Raw genomic sequence first — 13,712 nt, 5'->3', positions numbered from 1 at the left:
TGTGGATTTCACGTGGTTCTCTAGTGTTAGGTTGTGGTCGATTGTAACGCCGAGGAGTTTCAGGCTGTCTGAGATGGGGAGGGTGTAATCTGAGTTGTTTATATTTGTGGGGTTGATCCAGAGGCATATCTGGCCTCCCGCGGTAGGGGGGGGCCAGAGCCAGAGGGAGGGGTCACATTTTAGCCCCCCCGCCACCAACGACCCCCCCCGCCGCCATTACCGGACCCCCCCACCGCCACCAACGACTATCTCCACCCTCCTCCCGGCGCCAGCTCTCCCCCGCTGCCATTTCTTACTTTTGCGCCAAGGTCCGCTTCCTCCTGGGCCTTTAAAAATATTTCTTCAGCTGGTGGGGGACCCCAACCCCCGCCAGCCAACCCGAGGTGACGTCTTTCAAGTTCTTCGTCTGCCGTGGTCGACGTGCTGGAGTTGAGCGGCTGAATCCAGTTCGGAGTCTGACATCGTGTGCGACATTCGGACGTCTTGTGAAGTCAGACTCTGAACTGGATTCAGCCGCTCAACTCCAGCACGTCGGCCATGGCGGACAAAGAACTTGAAAGACGTCACCTCGGGTTGGCTGGCGGGGGTTGGGGTCCCCCGCCAGCTGAAGAAATATTTTTAAAGGCGCAGGAGGAAGTGGACCTCGGCGCAAAAGTAAGAAACGGCAGCGGAGGAGGGCTGGCGCCGGGAGGGGGGCCAGGACGAAATCTGCGGGGGCCCAGGCCCCTGTGGCCCCACGATACGCCCCTGGGTTGATCACATTGTATTGGGATGAGAGGATGAGATAGTGTGTTTTAGTTGAAATGCATTTGCCCATGAGTCCATGATGTTCAGGCCGAGCTTAATTTTGTTAGTGATTTCTGTCGGATCATGATTGTAAGGAATGTATATTGTGACATCGTCCGTATAGATGAAAGGGTTAAGACCTTGGTCAGATAAGGACTTGGCTAGTAGGGGCATCATTAGTTTGAAGTTCATCGTTGAACCATGGTATAGCGTTATGCCTATGTGAGGTTCTTGTTCGTAAGGGTGCTATTTCGTCTAGTATACTTCTGCATCTTTTATCCCATTCTGTGAGATAGTGCGTGGAGTCCGTTTGTGCTGTCCATTCGTTATTGTATATCTGTAGCCAGAATGTTTTCGGGTCTATTTGGCCTCTGGTGCTGTAGGTTGTGTGTTCTTGTGTGAGGTTTGAGCCCTTCTTCCCCCATTTTAGGGATAGGTTTAGTTTGTAGTGATCGGTCCATAGTGTTTCTGACCATTTGATATCTGTTATTATTAGGTTCTGGTCTGTTGACAGTTTGTGTGAAATGAGGTTGAGTGCATGCCCTTTGACATGGGTTGCTTGCATTTGAGACCATTTGAGATCCCATGAGTGGAGGAATTCCTTACATTCTCGGGCGTTTGTGGAGTTTGGGTCTTCTAGGTGGAGGTTAATGTCTCCTAATGTTAGTATATTGGCGTTGGTTGCACACAGGGAGTTTTTTGAGGGGGTACTGAGTACCGGCACCTTTTCCATTGTCTGCTAAAATTGACCCATGGACCCCAAGTTCTAATGAAAGAGCTCAGGCTCTACACACTAATTCTGCCTTGTCATAGATCTGTGACTGGTTGCAGGGGGCCTGGCTATTGTGGGGTGGGTCCCTCAGTGATCACCCTACTCCTGAAGGGTGGCCTAGCATTTGATTACCGGCACCTTTTTCGCTAGAAAAAATGCACTGGTTGCACATGTGTTCGAAATGAAGTCAGTGAAGATTGTCTGGCCTTCATTCCAATTACCTGGTGGTCTATAAAACAAGAGACAATTCAGGTGATCAAGCAGGGTTTTGTTGTGGATTCTGATTGAGGCAATTTCAAGTTGGGGTGTTATGGACTCGGCAGTAGTTTCGATGGTAAACTGGAATGGATAGATTAATGCTATGCCTCCGCCTCTCTTTTCCTTTCTGGTCTAGTGAGCGATTTTATATCCTGGGGGGCAGAGATCTAGGATTATGGGGTGCTTTAGATCATGGATCCAGGTTTCAGTGATGAAAAGTTGATCAAAGTTTTCTGACGTGATCCAGTCTGTTACTATTGTTGTTTTGTTTACTACGAATCTGGCGTTGATGTAGCCTATTTGAATTTTTTTGGTGTGGGTCGTCTGTGTTTGGTGTTGTGTGGATTTTTGTTAGTTGTCGTTTCTTTGTTATTGTGGGTTTGTTATAGGGTTTCTTTCCCTTCTGTTGTGGTTGTCCGCATGTTGGTGTTTTTCCTTTGTTTTGGTTGTTGTCGGTTTGATGAGGTGGAGTGTATCTAATCAGTCTTTGGTGATTATGTAGTATGGGGATGGTGTTACTTTCTGCATGTGGGGTAGTTAGTGTTAGATGGATCAGTGATAAGGAGTAAATTGCTAGGAGTAATTTATTGGTATTCATTTTGGCATTAGTTCAATTTCGGCTCTTGGTATGCCGTGTTTGATAGGGTACGTGGTTCGACTTGGGTCTTTGTTTTGGTTTTTTTTTTTTTAGAAATAGATACAGATAATTTACTCACAGTCAGGTGAATTGGAGGTGTTGCTCCAGGACGCAGAGTCTCCGTGACTTTGAGAGCTGTAACAATGGTTGGCGGTAGGAAACTGTTTAGACATATTCCGGTACGTGTTTTTACGTCCTTTGTGCGTCTTTCCAGGAATGCTCTTCCATATAGTAGGGCTCAGGTGTGCTGTCGGGTCACTGAGGGTTCGCAGCTCCGGCGTGGCGTTTGTGGGTGGGCAGGAGCTAGGAAGAGGAAAAGGCAATGGCCTGGGTCACTTCGGGGTCTCGCGGCTGTGTGGATCCTGGTATGGAGATGGCTGGTCGTCTCTCGTTGCTGCAGGAGGGTAGTGGGTGCAGCTTGCTTGGTCACCCGCCACTATCCGCTCTATAGTCGGTACCTTTCTCACCTTTCATCGCCTGCCGCTCTCCGACCGGCGCCGCTCCTCCGCTCCAAAGCTCCTCCATGGCCCGGAGCTCAATGTCTTTCTTGTGTTCTTTTCCTTTACAACTATGTCCGGTGGTTATAGTGTTTACACTATTTCCAGTGGGCAAGACATGCTGCCTTAACGTATTGTCTGAATACAGGTTTCCTGTAACCAGATCTTTGCAGCCAGCTATGGAATGAGTGACCATTTTCAGCTCTTCTTTACAGAATCTGCATTTCTCTGTGGCACAAATTTTTTTCCTGTTATCATTGTGAACCATCTCGACTGTAATCTACTATCCTATGCAGCAACCCTTCTTTCATCTTCAGGTTTAAATTGCTGCCACCCGGGGCGGATTGCAGCTGCGCATCCCCCCCCCCCCCCCCCCCCCACTGGGTGCAGCATCGTCATCGCCCAGCGCATCACCTGAAAACACCCCCCCCCCCAGTGCATTGTTCTTACCTCCTGGGGTGCTGGGAGCAGCCACGTGGCTGTCGACTCCGCCAGTTCCCTGCTCCCTCTGCCCCTGAACAGGAAGTAACATCAGAGGGAGATGGGAACCGGCGGAGCCGACAGCCACATGGCTGCTCCCTGCACCCCCAATGCAGTGTGCACCTGGGGCAGACCACCCCTACCGCTCCACCCTCAGTATGCTGCTGCTTTGAAGCAAGTTCAATAAATGGCATCATAATTTTGGCAAAGCAGATTGGAGGGAAACAGCAACACAAAACCAACAGTGCATCAAAAAAGTGAAGAGGGCCTCAAATGGAACAAAAAAGTGGAATCAATCATGAGAGGAAGCAAAATTTATTAAAGGACACAACATGGTCCGTGTTTCGGCAAATACCTGTGTCAGGAATCTATCGAATGGGATCACAGCACATATCATTGGCATTTGCAAGCTTCATTTGCCACTTCACAGAAACCTAAATCCAGTGGCACACATGAGGCAATTATATTTCTCAAATTGACAAGTCACTGGCTGCAGCTTTATTTACTGAATGTCAGATTTACAATCTTAACCTTTTTCAAACATGTTATCATAAACTTTACAATCTTAACCTTTTTCAAACATGTTATCATAAACTTTTTTCAACACCCATGTAGCTAGATAGTAACGTACTAGCTTCACCATTTAACCTCCTCCCATCAAATCTTTCCCATTACCCACCCCACGAACCAAGGTACGACTGGGTAGTGCCCCATACCGTGGCAGTGACGCACACGAGACCAACATTGCTAGGCCTAATTTAGGCCCTATGATTTGAAATTCTGGCCAAATTTACAGAAATAAACTTAATACCCCACAACCAAGCTGCGAACCCCGCATCTCCCTGATTCCAAAATACCAATCCCCCCCCCCCCCCCCCCCAACAACCCAGTTTTCACCAGGTTGGGTCAGGCGGGTGAATTTCACCCACACAGATACCCTCTCTCCTCTCCTCACACAACTTTTCCTTCCCACCCAGTGTTCCTTATTCTCCCCTGCTAACACTAACACCTCCCTCAATACACAATTAACCACTCCCTGCTTCGAAAGCATTTTCTTTCCCTCCAATTTGCCACCCTTTTCACAAATGTCCTAAATTTACCAACCCGTAATGCATTTATATTACATTAATTATTTCAATGTCACTCCCTTAAAACCCCAAATTTCCTAAAACATTTCACAAATTAACCCCTTTTTTCCCTATTATGTTGGCTCTCTGCTGCACAGCCAATGTTATACCTTCCACTTTAGTGTGTAGAGTTTTTATATATCTTCTCATAAACGTCTTCACTGAATGAGAATAAATGAAGATACTGGCAGCTTCAGCACTTAAGACAGCATGGTTACCGTTCTGTGATCCCATCCAAAAGACTCCTGACACAGGCATTTGCCAAAACATATTTTTTTTTATTACATTTGTATCCCGCACTTTCCCACTCATGTCAGGCTCAATGTGGCTTACATGGGACAATGGAGGGTTAAGTGACTTGCCCAGAGTCACAAGGAGCTGCCTGTGCCTGAAGTGGGAATCGAACTCAGTTCCTCAGGACCAAAGTCCACCACCCTAACCACTAGGCCACTCCTCCATTCATAACATAGGTTATGTCAGGTCTTTCAATAAATTTTGCTTCCTTTCATGATTGCTTCCACGTCGTCGTTCCACCTGAGGCCCTCTTCACTGGTTTCTGTAATATAATTTTGGTGCCAGGATGATGTGCGCTGAGCATGAATTCTATAACAGTGCCTCCTTGTGGAACTGCCATTATAGAACACTAGTTGAAACCCGGGAAGGCAGCAGAAGAGCCTGAGTCGTATAGACCCATATCCGTTATCAATGTTGATATTAAATTACTAGCAAAAATATTGTCTAGACGCTTGGCGAAGTGTCTGCCATCTATCATAGACCCGGCGCAGGTGGGCTTCATCCCAGGGAGGCACTCAGTACTACATGTGCGGAGGGCCTTGTTGGCAATGGCTCATTGCCGCTATCAGCAAATTCCAGGGATGGTGGTAAGCTTGGACGCCGCTAAGGCTTTTGACAAAGTAAGCTGGGACTTCCTTTTTGAAACCATAGATTGGGTGGGATTCCCTGGCGAGATACAATGAGCCATTAAGGCCCTATATACAAATATGTTTGCCCAAGTCGCAGTCAATGGGGGAATAACATAGAGATTTCAAGTTAAGCAGGGAACAAGACAAGGCTGCCCCCTTTCTCCCTTATTGTTTGATTTGGCATTAGAGCCTTTATTGAGATTACTGAACTCAACAACAGAGATACAAGGGGTGACAATGGAGAAGCATGAGATACGAGCATTAGCTTATGCTGCTGACATTCTCTTGATACTTACAGACCCGCGTAGATCCCTCCCGGCGGCACTGGGACTCATCCAGGAGTTTGGCCAGTTATCAGGATTTACCCTTAATTATGATAAATCAGGGGCAATGCCAATGGACGTTGATACCCATAAGGGTTGGTCAGGGAACTTTCCCATTAAGTGGGTGGATTCCAAAATGAAGTACTTAGGGGTCTATCTCTCTGGGACAAGAGCTGGCTTATACCGGGATAATATTGATCCACTTTTAGATATGACCAGAAATAAATTGATCATGTGGAGGGAATTACCCCTCACAGTGTGGGGCAAAATAGCACTATTTAATATGGTGATTGCACCAAGATGGCTTTATGTATTCCAGTAGTTACCCTTATTTCTGAAACGCAAAGACGAAGGGAAGCTACAGCGTATGATACAGGAATATCTATGGCAGGGGAGGAGGCCTAGGATCCCATATCAACTGACTGCGTCTCCTCGGGAGGGAGGAGGAATGGGTTTGTTAAATATTAAATATTTTACGGTAGCCTGTTCTATGAGGAATATTAATGACTGGTATAGGGGGTCCTCAGAGTTCTCTTTGACAGAGTTAGAAACTTCTAGATTTCCAGGGATACATTTTAGCTATCTACTACACACGAGGGACCTTGCCTAAAGATGCCTTTAAACGACACACAGTACTGCAAGCTCTGAGGGAAACTTGGCGCTGGTTATGTAGGCGACACTTCTTCTCGGCCAAGGTGATCCCATGGATGTCCATCTGTGACAACCCGGCCTTTCCACCAGGGCAGGGGAGGAGTGTTTTTACCAGATGGGCAGAAAAGGGAATAGTATACTTAGCTCATGTAGTGAATGAGGAAGGCAAGATGTACTCATACCCAGAACTGCAATTAAAATATCAGATTTCGTCAAATCATTATTTTGCATACTATCAATTAAAGCATTATGTGGGTACCCTAGATTGGTCTGATTTAACAGAAGATGTTGTGGAGGTAATTTCTGAAGATTATACATTGGGGGCTCAATTGCAGGTGCCATTGAGATTTCACCATCAGCAGTTAAAAGATATGATCATGGAACTAGATGTGGTTAAATTGGCCTCAGAATGGACCAGAGATTTGAGAAGTTAGGTCTCCGTGAACACCTGTGAAATGTTTCTAAAGTCATTGTATAAATGGAGGCTTTCCATACCACAAAGAGAGAAACTATACAGGTGGTTCATGCGGACACACATATCCCCATACAGAGCATATCGCGCAGGGCTTGCAGATAATGGTGATTGTCCAAAATGCCAGGAAGCTTCAGCTGCTTTGGGGCATATGATTTAGCACTGCAAATATGTGAAGCGCTTTTGGCGCAGGATGCTAGAAGGGATAGAGGGGATGTGGAGTTGCACTGTGGTTTGGGATCCTCTAATGTTGTTTAATGCATTCAAGTATTCGCGGGATCCTCTGGAAGGCTTCAAAGCCTTCATTAGGCTAGCAATTTACTTTGGAATCACAACTATTTTACAATATTGGAGAAAGAGTGAAGAACCGCCTCAGCAGGTATGGAGATCCCAGATTATAAAGCAAATGCGAGTGGACAGGTGTGGGATTCATGATCTTGACAGTTTGCCAGGCAGGAAGTTTCAGGCACAATGGGAACCTTTATGGAATACTCTGACCCCCAGAGGGAGAAGTTTCCTGTTGAATTTATTAAAAAAGAAAAAAATTGAGAGAGTTTGAGTATTGTTGCCTTTATAGGACACAGGTTGCAAGGGGGGAAGCAAGATAGGGAAGTGACCAGCTTAAGACATAGGATTAAGGCTTACGGGACGCATAGATAAATTTCATTGTGTTGTATAAAATTAACTCAGATGAGGCTCCTCTTGACTCTGGGAATCATCAGAATAATCTAAGGGAGGGGGGAGGAGAAGGAGAAAAGGGGATGGGATGGGGGGTAGGTTTGGGATATATGTTATGGTGATGCGACGTTGGAATGCATATTGACTATGGGAGTGGCTCGCCTGGGGTTGGGGGTCTCTAGATTATGTTATAATGTATCTTCATTTTATTGATTAGAGTATAGAGTTGTGATTCTTTAGTGATGCAAATTCATATGCTCGATTAACTGGTCCCTCTAGCTAATTGGATAGAGCGGTTACTATTCACAGTGATAAGATAAGGAACCATTATCATCTGTTAGAAGTTGTGGGGTGGGGGGGTGGGAGGGGGAAAACATAAAAAATTTTGGTGTTACAGTAGATGAGAATTACTGAAGTGTATAAAGTGAAAGTACACGAAAATGGATGTATCAATGCTGTCAGTTGTGTTTACTATACTGTTCATCAATAAAAATTATTGAACCATAGAACACTAGCAAAGTTCCCAGTTTCATGCCTAACCTTGGGCATGAGTACTTACGCCATGTCAAAGGCTGTGCTCGTGTCTAACTATTGGCAGTTATGCACGTCATTCCTAGTATTCTATAACCTGTGCATATAATTTATAGCCACATTCCTGACCCACCTATGCCCCTTCTTCAGCTACAATCTCTTAGGAGTTGCACCCAACAGAAATTGTATAGATAGCTTCTAGCATAGAGACTAAGATCAGCTGCATGCACGACTGCCAATTGGTGGCAAATTAACACCAATTTAAGCCAATAATTGGCTGTTAATTCCAATTCTCTTTTGAAAATGAGTGCAAACTAAGGCCCTCATGATCCAAAGCCCTGCGCTGTTCCAAACAGCGCTCTAAAAATAGCGCTGGAATAGCGCAGGGCTTTTCTGCATCGATGATCAGAGATAATGCATGCAAACTTAAGCAACGCAATTATCTCTGATCAAGGAGTAGAAGTGCGGGAGAATTGTATCTGAGCATGCGCTCAGCACAATTTTCCCGCACTTGTTTGACAGGTCCCAGTGGTCACTGACACCCTCCCACTCTCCAAAGTTATGCTAGTGATAGTAGATACCAGGCTCTATGACAACTCCAGATATTATGTCCATAGTCTGTTATTGGGATGGACAACATGGGGGAAGCCACTGCTTGCCCTGGGATTGGTAGAGTGGAATGTTGCTACTAACTGGGTTTCTGCCAGGTACTTGTGACCTGGGTTGCCCACTGTTGGAAGCAGGATACTGGGCTGATCCAGTATGGCTATTCTTATGTTCTTACAAAGGCACAGTAGCGTTTTTAGCATGTGCTAAATGCTAGAGATGCCCATAGGAATATATCCCTTACGGGCACAGCGTCCCTCATATTTAGGGCACCGTGTAACTTCCTCATAGATCAACCCAATATTATCCGTTTTTTCTTTTCTTTTCGGTCCTTTAACTCTTCATAATTTCCACTTAGCAATTTAAACAAGTACTAGACTGTTTCACTTTTACTTATAAATAGCAAGGTACTTAGCTTTTTAGCAACGATTTTTGCAAACGAGCCAAACCTCGTGGCTCGTTTGCAAAAATCTCTGCTAAAAAGCTAAGTACCTTGCTACTTATAAGTAAAAGTGAAACAGTCTAGTACTTGTTTAAATTGCTAAGTGGAAATTATGAAGAGTTAAAGGACAGAAAAGAAAAAAAGAAAAACGGATAATATTGGGTTGATCTATGAGGAAGTTACACTACTACTACTACTACTACTACTACTTAACATTTCTAGAGCGCTACTAGGGTTACGCAGCGCTGTACAATTTAACAAAGAGAGACAGTCCCTGCTCAAAGAGCTTACAATCTAATAGACAAGTGAACGGTCGGTCCGATAGGGGCAGTCAAATTGGGGCAGTCTGGATTCACTGAACGGTAAGGGTTAGGTGCCGAACGCAGCATTGAAGAGGTGGGCTTTAAGCAAAGACTTGAAGACGGGCAGGGAGGGGGCTTGGCGTAAGGGTTCAGGAAGGTTGTTCCAAGCATAGGGTGAGGCGAGGCAGAATGAGCGGAGCCTGGAGTTGGCGGTGGTGGAGAAGGGTACTGAGAGGAGGGATTTATCCTGTGAACGGAGGTTACGGGTGGGAACGTAAGGGGAGATGAGGGTAGAGAGGTAGTGAGGGGCAGCAGACTGAGTGCATTTGTAGGTAAGAAGGAGAAGCTTGAATTGAATGCGGTATCTGATCGGAAGCCAGTGAAGTGACCTGAGGAGAGGGGTGATATGAGTATATCGGTTTCTGGCGGAATATGAGACGTGCAGCAGAGTTCTGAACAGACTGAAGGGGGGATAGATGGCTAAGTGGGAGGCCGGTGAGGAGTAAGTTGCAGTAGTCCAGGCGAGAGGTAATGAGAGCGTGGACGAGAGTTCGGGTGGTGTGTTCAGAGAGGAAAGGGCGAATTTTGCTGATGTTAAAGAGGAAGAAGCGACAGGTCTTGGCTATCTGCTGGATATGCGCAGAGAAGGAGAGAGAGGAGTCAAAGATGACTCCGAGGTTGCGGGCAGATGAGACGGGGAGGATGAGGGTGTTATCAACTGAGATAGAAAGTGGAGGAAGAGGAGAAGTGGGTTTTGGTGGAAAGACGATAAGCTCGGTCTTGGACATGTTCAGTTTCAGGTGGTGGTTGGACATCCAGGCAGCAATGTCGGATAAGCAGGCCGATACCTTTGCCTGGGTCTCCGCGGTGATGTCTGGTGTGGAGAGATACAGTTGGGTGTCATCAGCATAGAGATGATACTGGAAACCATGAGATGAGATCAGGGAGCCCAGGGAAGAGGTGTAGATTGAGAAGAGAAGGGGTCCAAGGACCGATCCCTGGGGAACACCAACAGATAAGGGGATGGGGGTGGAGGAAGATCCATGAGAGTGAACTTTGAAGGTGCGGTGGGAGAGATAGGAGGAGAACCAGGAGAGGACAGAGCCCTGGAACCCAAATGAGGACAGTGTGGCAAGAAGTAAGTCATGATTGACAGTGTCAAAAGCGGCGGATAGATCCAGGAGGATGAGGATGGAGTAGTGGCCTCTGGATTTGGCAAGGAACAGGTCATTACAGACTTTAGAAAGTGCTGTTTCTGTCGAGTGAAGAGGGCGAAAACCGGATTGAAGCGGATCAAGGATGGCATGAGAGGAGAGAAAATCAAGGCAGCGGCTGTGGACTGCGCGCTCAAGTGTCTTGGAGAGGAAGGGTAGGAGGGAGATGGGGCGGTAGTTGGAGGGACAGGTAGGGTCTAGTGATGGTTTTTTGAGGAGTGGCGTGACTACAGCATGCTTGAAGGTGTCGGGGACAGTTGCAGTGGAGAGAGAGAGGTTGCCCTAAATATGAGGGACGCTGTGCCCGTAAGGGATTGCTGATGAAGATTCTGATTATCCCCATAAAGAAAAAGTTTCTTTAACATATATTGGGAAGCAGATGGAATATATTTATAGAATGTAAAAGAGTGAATGTTTGGGAGATGATAGAGATATATATGAAAGGCTCCCCACATTTATAAAGTCAGGTCTTGTAAATTTGATTCATAGGAATATATCGGCGTCTCTAGCATTTAGTGCACGCTTATTTTTTGTGCACGCTAAAAACACTAGCATGCCTTTGTAAAAAGACCCCTAAATTTGCTATACTGCTTTCATTGCAAGTAAATTAAAGTGGTTTACAATAAAAACCAATAACAGAAAAGAATGCCAATTATAGATAGGAAAGAACTAACTACCTTAACCATTCAAACTCTGTATCAGTCACACAAGAATGATAGCCAAAAGCATACATACATACAAAAGTAGTAATATATGAGAAGTTATGGACCATGCTACCGATTCTCAGTGCAGCAAATGAGCGGAAGTCCATTCAATTCCTATGGACTCATTTGCCGCGTGGGAATTGCTAGTGCGGCTTTGTAACAGAAGCTCTATATGCCTATCCACCCAAGCAGTAGAAAACCAGAGTGACAATAACCATATTTTTAGAAAACAAGTGAAGAGCTCTTTGATTTATCGGGCATTTGGTAATTGATTATCATTATTCTGCAGGTATTCAGTAAGTGTATGTGAAAATATATAATTACTGATATGTCTGCTTGTGATTGATTTGAATGTGTTGGTTTGGATTGTATATTTTATTGTTTTTATGATCCTTTTTTGTACCCCACCTAGAACTGTAGATAGTTGTGGAATATAAATAATTGTACATAAATAAACTGGGCAGATCTGGATGGGTCTATTGGTCTTTCTTTCATATCATTTACTGTATTACTATATGTCAAATGCAAGCAAATTCTGGGAAACATGAACATTCAAGTGGACGTTTCACATTTATTCATCGGGATTCTAGCTAGTTTGTTCAGTTAACTCTCTGTTGCTCAGACTAGATCTGACTACAGAGATAGAGCTGAAGTGACCTGTACTTAGTTCCAATTCTTTGAGTCCTCTAATCCGCAAACAGTCTCAGCTTTGCCTCATTTCTATACATTGTGTTTCAAGACAAAAACTCTAGTTTCTAAAAGTTACCTGAGTAGTGTACTTGACACTTTCATGATGGATATGGATCTCGATACACAGTACCACTCGCACTGGATGTGTTACTTGTGACTGACGCTTTTGTCACACACACCAACTTGGGTGCCTGACACTTTCCTGTTGCATGCAGAGCTTCAAACTGCTGTTTGTGGTAGGGTATTTGTATTGGATCATACAACATACAGCATATGTTTTGTGAAAGAAAATGTGTTCATTCAACAAACAAAGTTCTGTAACCATTAATTGTCAGCTGTGTTTCACCCTTCAGAGGACTGAACAGGTGTAATAGTTTAATGTTGCTAACTATTTTCTGCATGACCACTTTTATTGTGCTTATCACAGGTGTATTCTAAAGTGGGCTTTAATGCACGGGCTCTGTGTTTCACTGTGTATAGAGGGCAACAGCTTGTAATGTGTAGAATTCATTGTGTTCCATTGCTTCTGAGCATAGAGAACATAGGGAGAAGAATAGGGGAAATATGAGGAGGAAGCTGGACAGAAGGCCATTGCAAGCATGTGTGAGCTGATGAGGATCCTTTATGCTGAGCATTCAAAGGGTTAAGCTTCACTCTGCTACATATTAACCAGATACTTTCTGTTTTCTGCTGATGGGTTGGTATTTTAACCTTCTCAGGTCCGGGCACCGCCTAGTTGAGATCTAAACCTTCTGTAACCACACTGCACAGAGTGAGCCAAGGCCCACAACATTTTTCTTTATATGTGGCAAGTCTCCAGGTATTCAGACTTTCACCTTCACTGGAGCAGGAACTGCTGCCATCTCAACAGTGCAGAGTGAAACAGAGGAGCCCCGCCTGCCTGACTGTCTGCTGCCTACAAACCAATGGTGCTGGAAACACATACCTGATCTACCTGAGCAGGTAGAAAACACGACCTTTGCTGTAGGACTGGCCATGGCAGGTAGGTTGGGGTGGAGGGTGACATATTCTCTGTCTATGATTGTATGCATCTGAAGTTTTCTTACTATTTTTTCCTTTCATGGGACTGAGGCTCTAGAGCAGGGGTTTTTAACCAGTGGTGTCCGCACCTCTTGGGGGTGTGGGAAGAGGTCAAATGCGGTAAAGAGAAGGGTCTTGAAATCTGAGGCAAGTTATTGAAACAAGCAATTATTAGGATACTTATTGGTAGTATAACTGTGTACTTCAATAATTTTAATGGTGGCTAACAGCGACTTATGTAGCTGTCAGTAGTCACTATTGGAAGAGGATGCAAGGGGTTCATTGATCAATTAAAGGGATGTGGGAACAAAAAATGTTTAAGAATCCCTACTTTATAGTGACCAACATTTATAGACACACAAACACCAAGACTCTTGGCATGGACTTAAGAGTTTGGTACTTTCCAGTTGTTCAGAGACTCACAACTATCAGAAAAGCTCATCAAGGTACAAACGTCTAACATATGCCAGCTTTTAGGACTTTATGCTCGCTATGGGTGTCAAGCTATGACTTTTTTTGGCATATTTCATAACTGCCCCTATTATAGTTTATATGTATATTTTCTGCTGGAAGTAATA

At 44.9% G+C, this 13,712-nt stretch overlaps 1 protein-coding gene across 2 annotated transcripts in view; it reads left to right on the top strand.

The window, feature by feature from the left end:
• Window positions 1-13,712, top strand: part of SIGIRR (single Ig and TIR domain containing) — a 126,709-nt gene that overhangs the window by 15,301 nt on the left and 97,696 nt on the right. For both annotated transcript variants that reach the window (XM_030201204.1, XM_030201203.1), the window contains exon 2: window positions 12,907-13,096. In XM_030201204.1, the coding sequence (XP_030057064.1) occupies window positions 12,907-13,096 (190 nt within the window). The remainder of the gene's footprint in view (window positions 1-12,906; window positions 13,097-13,712) is intronic.

Source organism: Microcaecilia unicolor, chromosome 4 (genome assembly GCF_901765095.1).
Source record: "Microcaecilia unicolor chromosome 4, aMicUni1.1, whole genome shotgun sequence".
In the NCBI taxonomy this organism is placed as follows: domain Eukaryota; kingdom Metazoa; phylum Chordata; class Amphibia; order Gymnophiona; family Siphonopidae; genus Microcaecilia; species Microcaecilia unicolor.
Note: the sequence above shows the minus strand (reverse complement) of the source record. Positions and strands in the feature narration are given on the sequence as shown.